The following is a 15,565-nucleotide window of genomic DNA, read 5'->3' on the forward strand; positions in this document are numbered from 1 at the left end:
GAGAGACTATATTCCGAGTGGACGTACATTCGGCCGAGGGCAGATACGATTCAGAGAGTTCTGTTCTAAACAGTGCCTCTGGGAACCTAACCATGGGTCCCACACCCCAGGACATACTTTTTACGGTTCACAGACAGAATGCGTGAGTAGAATCAGACACATTTGGTTGTGGCCGGACTGCTATCCGATTGACATTTGTATGACGAATTATTATCTGTCGCACAAATGTCAGTCGGACAAATGTCCGTCGGATAACAGTCCGGCCACAGAAAGAAAGACACATATGTTACTCTTTAATGCTAAAAACAAAGAAAAACAATATTTTGCCAGATTTCTCTCCATGCTCAGAAATTTTTGTCTATGAGGTCTAGTCATCATATTGCAAAATGTTGACCAATAATATTGTACATTGCAGCCAAACTTCATGAGGAAATTGATCAGGTGATCGGAAGAAATAGACTTCCACTGCTGTCTGACCGGAGCCAGATGCCTTATACAGAAGCCGTGATCAATGAAGTCCAGAGATTTGCTGATATTTCTCCCCTGAATAGCACACATTCAGTGACAAAAGATGTCCAGTTCCGAGGATATACTATACCCAAGGTAAAATTATGTCAAAGATGTGCCTGGGTTTCCAGATAATACCAATAAAATCTAATGGAGCTACCAGTTCAAATGTTTCTCACACATTATGCCAGATAATGCTGCATACATATTCTCATAGAAGTAGTGGGCAAATATATAGTCATCAAGCCCACACAAATAGATACGTTGTATATAGTGTCCTGTAAACCTACATACAGATGGCCAGAATCTTTTATAAACAGTATATTTATATATTTAGTATTAAAAAATTTATTATCATGCATATAGACATCAGTTATAACTACAAAAAGCTAGTAGGAAGCTAATTACCTCAGATAAATAAGGCAGATAAAGCCAATACTATCACATTCATATGTCTTTTAATGTCAAGATTTAACAGTAAACTTGTATAATCTTGATATTGGACCCTCAGCTTAAGTTGTCAAAGAATCTAAACACAACTATAAGGGGAACAAACCCTGTTACATTAGATGTTGTAGACCATAGAAAACACATCATCTGGAGGCTGGATTCTTACTCACCAAAGTTTAATGCAGGGGAAGTCATATTTAAATGATATAAGTTCATTGCAGTAAATAACAAACAAGGTAACTGGAACAAGAAGTGCTGTAATTCTGTAGCAATCCGGTAATTTATGGTCAGACAGTGAGTTGAAAACAGGGAACCTAGAACAAGAGGTACTGCAATGCTTAAACAAACTGGTAAACGTTTGCAGATGGCTTAGCGTACAGTACAATAAGCAATAGAGGTTTCACAATACCAGTTTCCAATAAGCACAGTCTGATAAATTAAATAGGTTCATACACATATATTTAGGAATCAAGTGGATACACTGTAGTTATTTCCAATAGGCACAATCCAGTGAAGCATGAATGTTCATAAACAGGTTTTCAGGCAAGAAGGTAAAGGCAAAGCAGCTAATGATATTCTGTAGCCAGCAGGGTCAAGTATATAGCATGTAATTAAATATAAAATGTGCAGTTGTATAGCCAGTAATCTTATATGCATCAATGTAAATAAACTTATGTCAGGGTGCCAAGAATCAGACTGAGACAAGAAGTGCAAAAATAATCACACCTTTATTAATAACAAAACATAATAAAAAGTCCACAATTCAAATAACAAGCCAGGAATCAAAACCAGAGCTGGTAGTCAGACGAGCCGAGTCAGCAGCAAAAGCGAATAGTCAGACGAGCCGGAATCAGGAACAAGGAAAACAGCAGAGTCAGGAACAAGCCAGGGATCAGGAACCAGGAATGACGTCAGGCAGCCAGGTAATACACAGGAACTCTCACAAACAGGTCTGAGACAACGCAAAGGCAAAGCATACTGAACAGTGGCCTTTAAATAATAAGTGATGACATAACAATTCTGAGACTGCATCCTGTCTCACATGGATGATGCACACCAGTCTGGCCATAAAAGGAAGTGCAGGAATTGAGCAGCATCCCCCACAATGCACCATAGTCAGGAAGAGAGGTGAGTAAAATAGCTGCCAGCAGCACATGGCAAATACAACAGGGAAAAAACCCTGACAGTACAACGACCCCTCCCCCGCAAAAGGCTTATTGGGGAAATGGGCATGGAAGGCACGGAGGAGGGCGGGAGCATGAACATCAGAGGAGGGAACCCAAGAACGCTCCTCCGGACCGTAGCCTCTCCAGTGAACCAAATACTGTACACGGCCCCTGGACATACGAGAGTCAATAATGCTGCTGACCTCATACTCCTCATGGTTATCAACAAAGATAGGATGTGGACAAGGCAACACAGTGGTAAACCAATTACAAACCAATGGTTTCAAGAGGGAGACATGAAAAACATTGGAGATGCGCATAGCAGGAGGAAGGTCAAGAGCGTAGGCCACAGGATTAACCCGTCAGAGTATTCGAAACGGACCAACATAACAGGGAGCCAATTTATTGGAAGGCACATGAAGGTTCAAGTTGCGGGAGGACAGCAAAACTCTCTCACCAACCTGGTAGGAAGTTCCGGGCAGATGCCTACGATCAGCCTGGAACTTTTGGCGCTGCATAGAACGATGAAGGCAATCCTGAATTTGCACCCACGTGGAATGGAGTTGCCGGAGATGCTCCTCCAAAGCCGGAATACCCTGAGACATGAATGAATCGGGCAATAAGGATGGTTGAAACCCATATCTCACCATGAACGGGGATAACTTGGAGGAAGCATTAATAGCACTATTACGAGCAAACTCTGCCCAAGGTAACAGTTCAGACCAATTATTGTGGTGATTGAGACATAGCAATGGAGGAACTGTTTCAGAGCTTGATTAGACCGTTCCGCAGCCCCATTGGATTGAGGGTGATATGCTGAGGAGAAGGAAAGCTGGATCCCCATTTGAGCACTAAAAGAACGCCACAATCTGGAGACAAACTGGCTACCCCGGTCCGACACTATCTCCTTGGGTAACCCATGTAAATGGAAGACCTCCCAGGCAAAAATTGAAGCAAGCTCCTGAGCGGTAGGCAGCTTCATCAAGGGAATGCAATGTGACATTTTAGAAAAAAACCGGTCAACCACTATAAGGATAACAGTATTGCCATTGGAAACAGGGAGCTCGACAATGAAGTCCATGGAAAGATGTGTCCAAGGACGCTCACCATTAGCAATTGGTTGAAGAAGACTCACAGGAAGATGTCGAGGAGTCTTATTCTGTGCACAAACTGAGCAGGAGGCAACATACGCAGCAACATCAGAACGAAGACCTGGCCACCAGAATTGTCGAGTGACAGACCAAATCATTTGCTTCTTGCTTGGTGACCTGCGGCTTTAGGATAGTGGTAAGTGTGCAAAGGTTTAGTTCGAAGATTCTCAAGAACAAAACACTTACCACTAGGTTTCTCAGGAGGAGTATTGGTTTGTGCAGCCAGGATCTCCTCCCCCAAGGGAGAAGTCAAATTAGTACGTATGGTAGCTAAAATATGGTCAGGAGGTATAACAGGAGTAGGTACAGACTCCTCCTTGGACAGAGGTGAAAATTGTTGAGAGGGCATCAGCCCTAACATTCTTACTACCAGGCAGGTAGGAGACCACATAATTAAACCGAGACAGAAATAGCGTCCATATGGCCTGTCAGGGCGTCAAACGTTTTGCTTCAGATAGATAAGTTAAATTCTTGTGGTCAGTAATAATGAGCACTGGCACACTAGTACCCTCGAGAAGATGCCTCCATTCCTTAAGTGCCAAAATTATGGCCAGTAATTCCCTGTTGCCAATTTCATAATTGCACTCCACTGGAGACAATTTCTTAGAGAAGAAACCACACAGATGCAAGGAACCGTCAGGTGTAGGACGTTGAGACAAGAGGGCACCTACTCCAGTCTCAGACGCATCAACCTCAAGAACAAAAGGCAGGACAGGGTTAGGATGAGCCAGAACTGGAGCGGCAGCAAAGGCAGTCTTAAGACTATCAAAGGCCTTAATGGCAATAGGTGACCAATGGAGTGGATCATTCTCTTTACGGGTCATGTCTGTGATAGGTTTGACCAAGGAAGAAAAGTTTTTAATAAACTTTCTATAGTAATTGGCGAACCTCAAAAAATGTTAAATAGACCGAAGACCAACTGGGCGAGGCCACTGCAGAACTGCAGATAACTTGTCAGGATCCATGATAGAACCCTGCAACGGAGATAACATAACTTAGGAAGGTTACTTGAGTCTGATGGAACTCACATTTCTCGAGTTTACAAAACAGGCCGTTCTCACGTAGTCTCTGAAGAACCCGTGTAACATCAGAACGATGAGCCTCAAGTGTGGGTGAGTGTATGAGGATTTCGTCTAAGTACACCACAACACACTGTTGCAACATATCTCGTAGGACATCATTAATAAATTCCTGAAAAACAGCAGGAGCATTACATAGGCCAAAGGGCATTACAAGATACTCATAATGCCCGCTCCTGGTGTTAAATGCTGTTTTCCATTCATGGCTCTCCTTAATCCTTACGAGATTGTACGCTCCTCTCAAATCAAGTTTAGTAAACACCGTAGCTCCCTTGAGGCGGTCAAAGAGTTCCGTAATAAGTGGAATAGGGTAAGCATTCTTAATGGTAAGACAATTAAGACCCCTATAATCGATACATGGTCTTAACTCGCCACCGTTTTTCTTCACAAAGAAGAAGCCAGCCCCTACAGGAGAGCAGGATTTGCGGATGACCCCCCCATGACAGAGCATCGGCAACATACTCCTCCATAGCACAATTCTCTGCAACAGACAGAGGGTACAACCGGCCCCAAGGAGGAATGGCTCCAGGTTGCAGGTCTATGGCACAATCGTAAGACCGCTTAGTAGGCAACGTACTGGCACGCACCTTGTCAAACACATCTAGGAACTCTTGGTACTCCTCTGGCAATTGAGAAACTGAAGAAGTGCACAAGACTTTAACTGGTTTCTGAAGACAGTCGAGACTGGGAATGTGCTTTTGGAGCCAGGGATAACCCAGAACAACGGGAAAATGTGGAGAGTTTATCACCTGGAACTGGAGGGTTTCAAAATGGAGAGCCCCAACAGCCATGGACAACGGAGCAGTTTCATGAGTAACAAGTGCGGGCTGAAGGGGCCTGCCATCAATGGCCTCAATAGCAAGCGGAACGGACCAAGACAAAACAGGAATGGAGTGGTTTGATACAAAAGCACTGTCAATGAAATAGCCCGCAGCACTGGAGTCAACAAGAGCCTGGGTGACTATGGAGGAGTCCACCCAGGAAAGGACAACCATGACCAAAGGTTTCTCCTTAAGCGGTTCCGGGGACGAGGATAAACCACCCAAGGTCTGCCCTCGACAGGACCTTAGGTGTGAGCGTTTCCCGGCCATGTAGGACAAGACTTCAAAAGATGGCCCTGTAACCCACAATAGAGGCAGAGCCCCTCCCTCTTCCTAAAGGCCCTCTCCGCCTCGGAGAGGTGCGTGAATCCCAGCTGCATCAGCTCAGCAGTACCTGGTGACTCAGGACCAGGAGGCATGGGAGGAGAGGGAGGCATGGGTGGGAACGAACACGTAGGAGACAACGGAACAGGAGGCTTTTGCAAGTGCTCCTTGAAAGAGGGCCTCTCTCTGAGTCTGATGTCAATTAGGATCAAAAAAGACACCAATGCCTCGAGATCCTCTGGTAAATCTCTGGCAGCAACTTCGTCTTTAATCGCATCACAGAGCCCATGAAAGAAGGCAGCAACAAGGGCTTCATTGTTCCAACCTACCTCTGCGGCAAGCGTACGGAACTCTATAGCATACTGAGCAACAGATCTTGTACCTTGCTGAATGGACATGAGTTGTTTAGCAGCAGAGGAGGAGCAAGCCGGAACATCAAATACCCTTCGAAAGGAGGCCACAAATTCAGGGTAATTTGAAATCACAGGTTTATTAGTCTCCCACAAGGGATTAGCCCAGGCAAGAGCTGTTTTAGAGAGTAACGAGATGAGAAATCCCACCTTAGCTCTGTCAGAGGGAAACGCCTGGTTAAAAAACCCTCTGCACTGAATAGGATCGCCTCCATATTGCTGAGGTAGAGGTGCAAAACCGGACATGCTCCTGGTAGGTATAGGTGCAGCAGTGGAAACAGGAGCAGCCATAACTTGTGGGACACTTTGGTCCAAATGTGCAGTGCGAGTCATCAGGGTTTGCAGGGCTAGTGCAAATTGATCCAAACGGTTATCCTGTACATCTATCCTGGAAATGATGGCAGGTAAAGGTGGATTATTAGCACCATCAGGATTCATGGCCTTTGCGTAATTTCAGGGTGACAGGAATCAGACTGAGACAAGAAGTGCAAAAATAATCACACCATTATTAATAGCAAAAAATAATAAAAATTCCACAAGTCAAATAACAAGCCAGGAATCAAAACTAGAGCTGGTAGTCAGACGAGCCGAGTCAGGAGCCAAAGCGAATAGTCAGACGAGCTGGAATCAGGAACAAGGAAAACAGCAGAGTCAGGAACAAGCCAGGGATCAGGAACACGGAATGACATCAGGCAGCCAGGTAATACACAGGAACTCTCACAAACAGGTCTGAGACAACGCAAAGGCAAAGCATACTGAACAGAGGCCCTTTAAATAATAAGTGATGACATCACAATTCTGAGACTGCATTCTGTCTCACATGGATGATGCACACCAGTCTGGCCACAAAAGGAAGTGCAGGAATTGAGCAGCATCCCCCACAATGCACCATAGTCAGGAAGAGCGGTGAGTAAAATGGCTGCCAGCAGCACATGGCAAATACAACAGGGAAAAAATACTGACAACTTATTACTCCTTAAAGGGACATGAAACCCAAATCTTCTCTTTCAAGATTCATATAGAGCATACAATTATAAACAACTTTCCAATTTACTTCTATTAGCAATGGTGCTTAATTATCTTGGTATTCTTTATTGAAGGAACATAAATACACTACGTGTGAGTTAGTTGAACACCTTGGTAGGCCAATAACAAGAAGCATTTTTCTGCAGCCACCAATCAGCAGCTAGCTCCCCTCTCTTGAGCCTATCTAGATGTGCTTTTCCTAATAAGGTATACCAAAGCGCCAACTATACGAAGGCTGGGTCTGGACCTAATGCAATATTATCAAACGATTACAATAAACAATTAATTGAGTACACAAATAAGTTAAAAACATGGATCCATGTATAAACAATCAAATTTATACAACAATAATAGCTAAATGAATAATTAAAACAAATAGTTATGTAACAGATATATTTAAAATTGTGCAAACATTTCTCTTAAAAATATTCCTAAAAAATTCCAAATTTAGTATAAGGCTCACAACAGAAATTCAACTTTGTGTTTACCACATACACATACACAAATTTATACAGCAATAATAGCTAAATGAATAATTAAAACAAATAGTTAAATAGCAGATATGGGATTTAAAATAGTGCAAACATTCGGCTAGATTTGGAGTTTTGTCGGTAACGACCCGAAAAACTAACGCCGGCTTTTTTCTGGCCGCACCATAAAAATAACTCTGGTATTGAGAGTCCACAGAATGGCTGCGTTAGGCTCCAAAAAAGGAGCATAGAGCATATTTAACGCAGCTTCAACTCTCGATACCAGAGTTGCTTACGCAAGCGGCCAGCCTCAAAAACGTGCTCGTGCACGATTCCCCCATAGGAAACAATGGAGCTGTTTGAGCTGAAAAAAAACTAAACACCAAACACCTGCAAAAAAGCCGCGTTCAGCTCCTAACGCAGCCCCATTGTTTGCTATGCGGTAACCCTTCCTACGTCTGCACTTAACACTCTAACATGTACCCCGAGTCTAAACACCCCTAACCTTACACTTATTAACCCCTAATCTGCCGCCCCCGCTATCGCTGACCCCTGCATATTATTATTAACCCCTAATCTGCTGCTCCGTAAACCGCCACTACTTACATTATCCCTATGTACCCCTAATCTGCTTCCCTAACATTGCCGACCCCTATATTATATTTATTAACCCCTAATCTGCCCCCCACAACGTCGCCTACACTTATTAACCCCTAATCTGCCGAGCGTACCTGAGCGCTACTATAATAAAGTTATTAACCCCTAATCCGTCTCACTAACCCTATAATAAATAGTATTAACCCCTAATCTGCCCTCCCTAACATCGCCGACACCTAACTTCAATTATTAACCCCTAATCTGCTGACTGGAGCTAACCGCTACTCTAATAAATGTATTAACCCCTAAAGCTAAGTCTAACCCTAACACTAACACCCCCCTAAGTTAAATATAATTTACATCTAACGAAATTAATTAACTCTTATTTAATAAATTATTCCTATTTAAAGATAAATACTTACCTGTAAAATAAATCCTAATATAGCTACAATATAAATTATAATTATATTATAGCTATTTTAGGATTAATATTTATTTTACAGGTAACTTTGTATTTATTTTAACCAGGTACAATAGCTATTAAATAGTTAAGAACTATTTAATAGCTAAAATAGTTAAAATAATTACAAAATTACCTGTAAAATAAATACTAACCTAAGTTACAATTAAACCTAACACTACACTATCAATAAATTAATTAAATACAATTCCTACAAATAAATACAATTAAATAAACTAGCTAAAGTACAACAAATAAAAAAGAACTAAGTTACAAAAAATAAAAAAATATTTACAAACATAAGAAAAATATTACAACAATTTTAAACTAATTACACCTACTCTAAGCCCCCTAATAAAATAACAAAGCCCCCCAAAATAAAAAAATGCCCTACCCTATTCTAAATTACTAAAGTTCAAAGCTCTTTAACCTTACCAGCCCTGAACAGGGCCCTTTGCGGGGCATGCCCCAAGAAGTTCAGCTCTTTTGCCTGTAAAAAAAAACATACAATACCCCCCCCCCAACATTACAACCCACCACCCACATACCCCTAATCTAACCCAAACCCCCCTTAAATAAACCTAACACTAAGCCCATGAAGATCTTCCTACCTTATCTTCACCCTGCCAGGTTCACCGATCCGTCCTGAAGAGCTCCTCCGATGTCCTGATCCAAGCCCAAGCGGGGGGCTGAAGAGGTCCATGATCCGGCTGAAGTCTTCATCCAAGCGGGAGCTGAAGAGGTCCATGATCCGGATGAAGTCTTCATCCGATCAGCCAATAGAATGCAAGCTCAATCTGATTGGCTGATTGGATCAGCCAATCGGATTGAACTTGATTCTGATTGGCTGATTCCATCAGCCAATCAGAATATTCCTACCTTAATTCCGATCGGAATTCGAGGGACGCCATCTTGGATGACGTCCCTTAAAGGAACCGTCATTCGGCTAGTAGGCGTTGGGAGAAGAGGATGTTCCGCGTCGGAGGTCTGCAAGATGGATCCGGAAGAAAGAAGATTGAAGATGCAGTTGATAGAAGACTTCATCCGGATCATGGACCTCTTCAGCTCCCGCTTGGATGAAGACTTCATCCGGATCATGGACCTCTTCAGCTCCCGCTTGGATGAAGACTTCATCCGGATCATGGACCTCTTCAGCTCCCGCTTGGATGAAGACTTCAGCCGGATCATGGACCTCTTCAGCCCCCCGCTTGGGCTTGGATCAGGACATCGGAGGAGCTCTTCAGGACGGATCGGTGAACCTGGCAGGGTGAAGATAAGGTAGGAAGATCTTCAGGGGCTTAGTGTTAGGTTTATTTAAGGGGGGTTTGGGTTAGATTAGGGGTATGTGGGTGGTGGGTTGTAATGTTGGGGGGGTATTGTATGTTTTTTTTTACAGGCAAAAGAGCTGAACTTCTTGGGGCATGCCCCACAAAGGGCCCTGTTCAGGGCTGGTAAGGTTAAAGAGCTTTGAACTTTAGTAATTTAGAATAGGGTAGGGCATTTTTTTATTTTGGGGGGCTTTGTTATTTTATTAGGGGGCTTAGAGTAGGTGTAATTAGTTTAAAATTGTTGTAATATTTTTCTTATGTTTGTAAATATTTTTTTATTTTTTGTAACTTAGTTCTTTTTTATTTTTTGTACTTTAGCTAGTTTATTTAATTGTATTTATTTGTAGGAATTGTATTTGACGTAAGGGGATCTGCGGTATGGAAAAGTCGCGGCTGAAAAGTGAGCGTTAGACCCTATTTTGAGTGACTCCAAATACCGGCGGTAGCCTAAAACCAGCGTTAGGAGCCTCTAACGCTGGTTTTCACGGCTAACGCCAAACTCCAAATCTAGGTCTTTGCTTTTAAAAAATATTCCTAAAAAATTCCAAATTAAGTATAAGGCTCACAACAAAAAATCAACTTTGTGTTTACCACATACACATAATAGGTGAAATATATTAGTCAGTTATATAATATTATCTAACCAATAATGTTCTCGATTCTATGCAATGCTCCTAAATATTGCCAATAGTGACTAATGTGTAAGGCTCTGAGTAAGACCTTTAACTGTGTGTTTTGATAAAGGTCTCTTTGTGACCGAAACGCATCGACTGGTAAGCACAATTTCAGGATTATTGTTTTTTCTTAAAGAGACACACTACTTATTATAATTTATTGTTGGATTATTTTTTCTATTAAGTTTTCACTGTTGGACTATTTTTTGGACTATTATTTACATTTATATAAGTTACTATTTGAACACATTTAGCTAATATTGTTGTATAAATTTGATTGTTTATACATGGATCCATGTTTTTAACTTATTTGTGTACTCAATAAATTGTTTATTGTAATCGTTTGATAATATTGCATTAGGTCCAGACCCAGCCTTCGTATAGTTGGCGCTTTGGTATACCTTATTAGTTTCATCTTTCCATTTTGACAACTAGGTGTCAAATTATCAAAGCCAGAGGTCTTATTTAGTAGGCGCTAGGTGTACTCCACTATCTATAGATATGCTTTTCCATAAAGGATACCAAGAAAACAAAGCAAATTAGATAATAGTAGATATGTGCAATTCGTTTCAGATCGATTCAGAAATTCGGAAAATTCGGAGATTCGGATCGAACCAAATTTCCGAATTAAAATACTGCTGAATTTACCGAATAAATCCGAATTAGTTCTGATTTATTCGGTAAATTCGGATGGCCATGGATTACACTAGTATTGTACAGTATATTAGATTATATCACTCTGCTATGGGTTACACCTAATATACAGTACATAATACTAGTCTAATCCCACCTAACACTTACCGAAATTCCGAATTTCCGAATCGAACCGAATCCAGCCGAATTTCTTCGAATCCGAATGAATCCGAAACGAATCGATTCAAAATTTTCTGAATTCGAATCGATCCGAACCAAAATTCGAAAAATTCCAAATCGATCCAAACTGAACCGAATTTTTTCGCCATGCACATATCTAGATAATAGTAGTAAATTGGAAAGTTGTTTAAAATTCTATGCTGTGTTTGAATCATGAAATATTTTGGGTTTCATGTCCATTCAATATAGAAGTGATGTATATATATATATATATATATATATCCAATATTTTTTTCATATATAAAACAGTCATATAACCAGTAATTCTACATACTGAGATGTGAGGAGACTGTATATGTCATGTAATCACTCATAGGAACAGATATAAAACATTGTATCACATACAAACTGTTATATAATTTCCTAAATAAAAAGGCAAATGTTTACCTAGCCAGAATTTAGGAAATGTAAAAACTGACACTTTTACAATATAAGAATCGTTATTGTAGGAGAAACATGATCCATCAAGACATGTCATTGTACTTTCAAAAACATCTTTGTTAATTATTGCAGCGATTAAGGCTAGTAGAATGCTCGGTTTTGATAATTATTGCAGCGATTAAGGCTAGTAGAATGATTGGTTTTGGTAATTATTGCAGTGATTAAGGCTAGTAGAATGCTTGGTTTTGGTAATTATTGCAGTGATTAAGGCTAGTAGAATGCTTGGATTTGGTAATTATTGCACGATTAAGGCTGGAAGAATGCTTGGTTTTGGTAATTATTGAAGCGATTAAGGCTAGTAGAATGATTGGTTTTGGTAATTATTGCAGCGATTAAGGCTAGTAGAATGATTGGTTTTGGTAATTATTGCAGCGATTAAGGCTAGTAGAATGCTTGGTTTTGGTAATTATTGCAGCGATTAAGGCTAGTAGAATGCTTGGTTTTGGTAATTATTGCAGTGATTAAGGCTAGTAGAATGCTTGGTTTTGGTAATTATTGCAGCGATTAAGGCTAGTAGAATGATTGGTTTTGGTAATTATTGCAGCGATTAAGGCTAGTAGAATGCTTGGTTTTGGTAATTATTGCAGCGATTAAGGCTAGTAGAATGCTTGGTTTTGGTAATTATTGCAGCGATTAAGGCTAGTAGAATGATTGGTTTTGGTAATTATTGCAGCGATTAAGGCTAGTAGAATGATTGGTTTTGGTAATTATTGCAGCAAATAAGGCTGGTAGAATGCTTGGATTTGGTAATTATTGCAGCGATTAAGGCTGGAAGAATGCTTGGTTTTGGTAATTATTGAAGCGATTAAGGCTAGTAGAATGATTGGTTTTGGTAATTATTGCAGCGATTAAGGCTAGTAGAATGATTGGTTTTGGTAATTATTGCAGCGATTAAGGCTAGTAGAATGCTTGGTTTTGGTAATTATTGCAGCGATTAAGGCTAGTAGAATGCCTGGTTTTGGTAATTATTGCAGTGATTAAGGCTAGTAGAATGCTTGGTTTTGGTAATTATTGCAGCGATTAAGGCTAGTAGAATGCTTGGTTTTGGTAATTATTGCAGTGATTAAGGCTAGTAGAATGATTGGTTTTGGTAATTATTGCAGCGATTAAGGCTAGTAGAATGATTGGTTTTGGTAATTATTGCAGCGATTAAGGCTAGTAGAATGATTGGTTTTGGTAATTATTGCAGCAAATAAGGCTGGTAGAATGCTTGAAATTGGTAATTATTGCAGCGATTAAGGCTGGAAGAATGCTTGGTTTTGGTAATTATTGAAGCGATTAAGGCTAGTAGAATGATTGGTTTTGGTAATTATTGCAGCGATTAAGGCTAGTAGAATGATTGGTTTTGGTAATTATTGCAGCGATTAAGGCTAGTAGAATGCTTGGTTTTGGTAATTATTGCAGCGATTAAGGCTAGTAGAATGCTTGGTTTTGGTAATTATTGCAGTGATTAAGGCTAGTAGAATGCTTGGTTTTGGTAATTATTGCAGTGATTAAGGCTAGTAGAATGATTGGTTTTGGTAATTATTGCAGCGATTAAGGCTAGTAGAATGCTTGGTTTTGGTAATTATTGCAGCAAATAAGGCTGGTAGAATGCTTGGTTTTGGTAATTATTGCAGCGATTAAGGCTAGTAGAATGCTTGGTTTTGGTAATTATTGCAGCGATTCAGGCTGGTAGAATGCTTGGTTTTGGTCATTATTGCAGTGATTAAGGTTAGTAGAATGCTTAGTTTTGGTAATTATTGTAACGATTAAGGCTAGTAGAATGATTGGTTTTGGTAATTATTGCAGCGATTAAGGCTGATAGAATGCTTGGTTTTGGTAATTATTGCAGCGATTAAGGCTAGTAGAATGCTTGGTTTTGGTAATTATCGTAACGATTAAGGCTAGTAGAATGATTGGTTTTGGTAATTATTGCAGTGATTAAGGCTAGTAGAATGATTGGTTTTGGTAATTATTGCAGTGATTAAGGCTAGTAGAATGCTTGGTTTTGGTAATTATTGCAGCGATTAAGGCTGGTAGTATGCTTGGTTTTGGTAATTATTGCAGCAAGTAAGACTAATAGAATGCTTGGTTGTATAGGTAGAAGTATCAGCAGCAAGAATATTAAAGTTCCTATGCTACTTTACAGATCACTAGTTGGCACTGACATCTCAAGGAAGGGGGGCACTTCCTGGTGGCTATCAAACATTTTACGGGTGGTGATGCAATTGTAGAGATGGGACAGGAAGTCTGTATGTGGGAGTGGAGCATGTAGTGGACAGGCCAGGTGGAGGGAGCCTGCAAAAATTGTTGGCTGCAAAACAAGAGCCAATCACACTTGGGGGCACCTTGAGGGTACTAGTGTTCCCTGGCAAACCCACTGCAAGTTAATTAGGGTTTATCTTGAATATATTGTAAAGTCCTTGAGATCATAGGCACTATGTATTAAAGGGGTACGAACAGGTGTACCGGCTTGGCAACTTGTTCCCTTTTCCTTCATGGCAAACAGCAGTGTACACTGCCTGGAAATACCATTACACAAGGGCATTCTCGTGCAACACCACCCCTTGAGCTCAAGTGACCAATCAAACAAGAGCAGGGCCTGACAGTCACCATGAACAGATGTGTTAGATGACTGCTGTTACTCACATTGCAGAAAGCAGACTCACATATGCATCCACTGTTTTGTACATTGAGCTCCATATCTCTAGAATGATATAAGTAGACTTGATGGGCCTATGGTTCTTATCAGTAAAAATGTATGCTTCTATGTAAGTTCATATATGCATTTGGACCAGAGGAATTTGTCACTAATCAAAAAGCTAGAAAAATATTTCTTGGAGAGAAAAAAAAATGACCAAATAATATTTTTCTTTATAGATATATTCCAATACTTCAGAAGTATCTAATTTTGCTATATGTTTAATAATTAGCTAAAGTTCTTTTTTGTATTACTTCTTAAGGGCATTGATGTCTATCCATTGCTCTGTACTGTTCACCGTGATCCCAGCCAATTCTCTACACCGTACAAATTCAACCCCAACCACTTCCTAGATGAGAATGGTCAATTCAAGGAGAATGAAGCTATGATGGCTTTTTCTGCAGGTAATAACCTTCATCAGGATATTTATCCACTGCAGAGAACCGATGGGTTTTTATTTTATTTACTATGGTCATCATAAAGCTTCTAGCAAATAACTTTATTATATTTTTACAGGGAAGCGGAGATGTCCCGGGGAGGGACTCGCTCTCATAGAGCTCTTTCTATTCCTCACCATCATCCTGCAAAACTTCACCTTAACCTCAGAGAAAAAGTTTAGTGATGATGAAGTCGCACCAAAATTTACTGGATTTGTAAATCACCCCATATCTTTTCAACTCTCTTTCATTGCTCGATAATATTTTTGTCAACTTACAAAATAATGTCCTTTCCAATACATTTTCGATGTTTACCTATATATTTTATCATAATTCACTGATGTCTGTAACTATAGACTTTATTACTTATGAAATAATATCATATTTGTCCCTATTATAAATTAAGATAAAATAAATGTATTATCAAATATTTCAAATTTACATAAAAGTGTAAAATACTGTTCTAGAGTATTTTTTGCATAAATCTATTGTTCAGATTAGTGGAGTGCAAAAATGCAAGCAATTTAGTGCACAATTCATAGCGCTTATATTTTTGTGCTGGTATTATACGTCCATGGTTAATATATATATATATATATATATATATATATATATATATATATATATATATATACAGTATATATAGGGCAACAAACGAAAGCACTCTC

At 39.9% G+C, this 15,565-nt stretch overlaps 1 protein-coding gene across 1 annotated transcript in view; it reads left to right on the forward strand.

The window, feature by feature from the left end:
* Positions 1-15,172, forward strand: part of LOC128666881 (cytochrome P450 2G1-like) — a 58,211-nt gene extending 43,039 nt beyond the window's left edge. Inside the window, exons 8-10 of the mRNA XM_053721687.1 lie at positions 416-603; positions 14,723-14,864; positions 14,977-15,172. Coding sequence (XP_053577662.1) covers positions 416-603; positions 14,723-14,864; positions 14,977-15,158 — 512 coding nt within the window. The 3' untranslated portion in view covers positions 15,159-15,172. The remainder of the gene's footprint in view (positions 1-415; positions 604-14,722; positions 14,865-14,976) is intronic.
* Positions 15,173-15,565: the final 393 nt, after the last annotated feature.

Source organism: Bombina bombina, chromosome 7 (assembly GCF_027579735.1).
Source record: "Bombina bombina isolate aBomBom1 chromosome 7, aBomBom1.pri, whole genome shotgun sequence".
NCBI classification, from domain to species: Eukaryota; Metazoa; Chordata; class Amphibia; order Anura; family Bombinatoridae; genus Bombina; species Bombina bombina.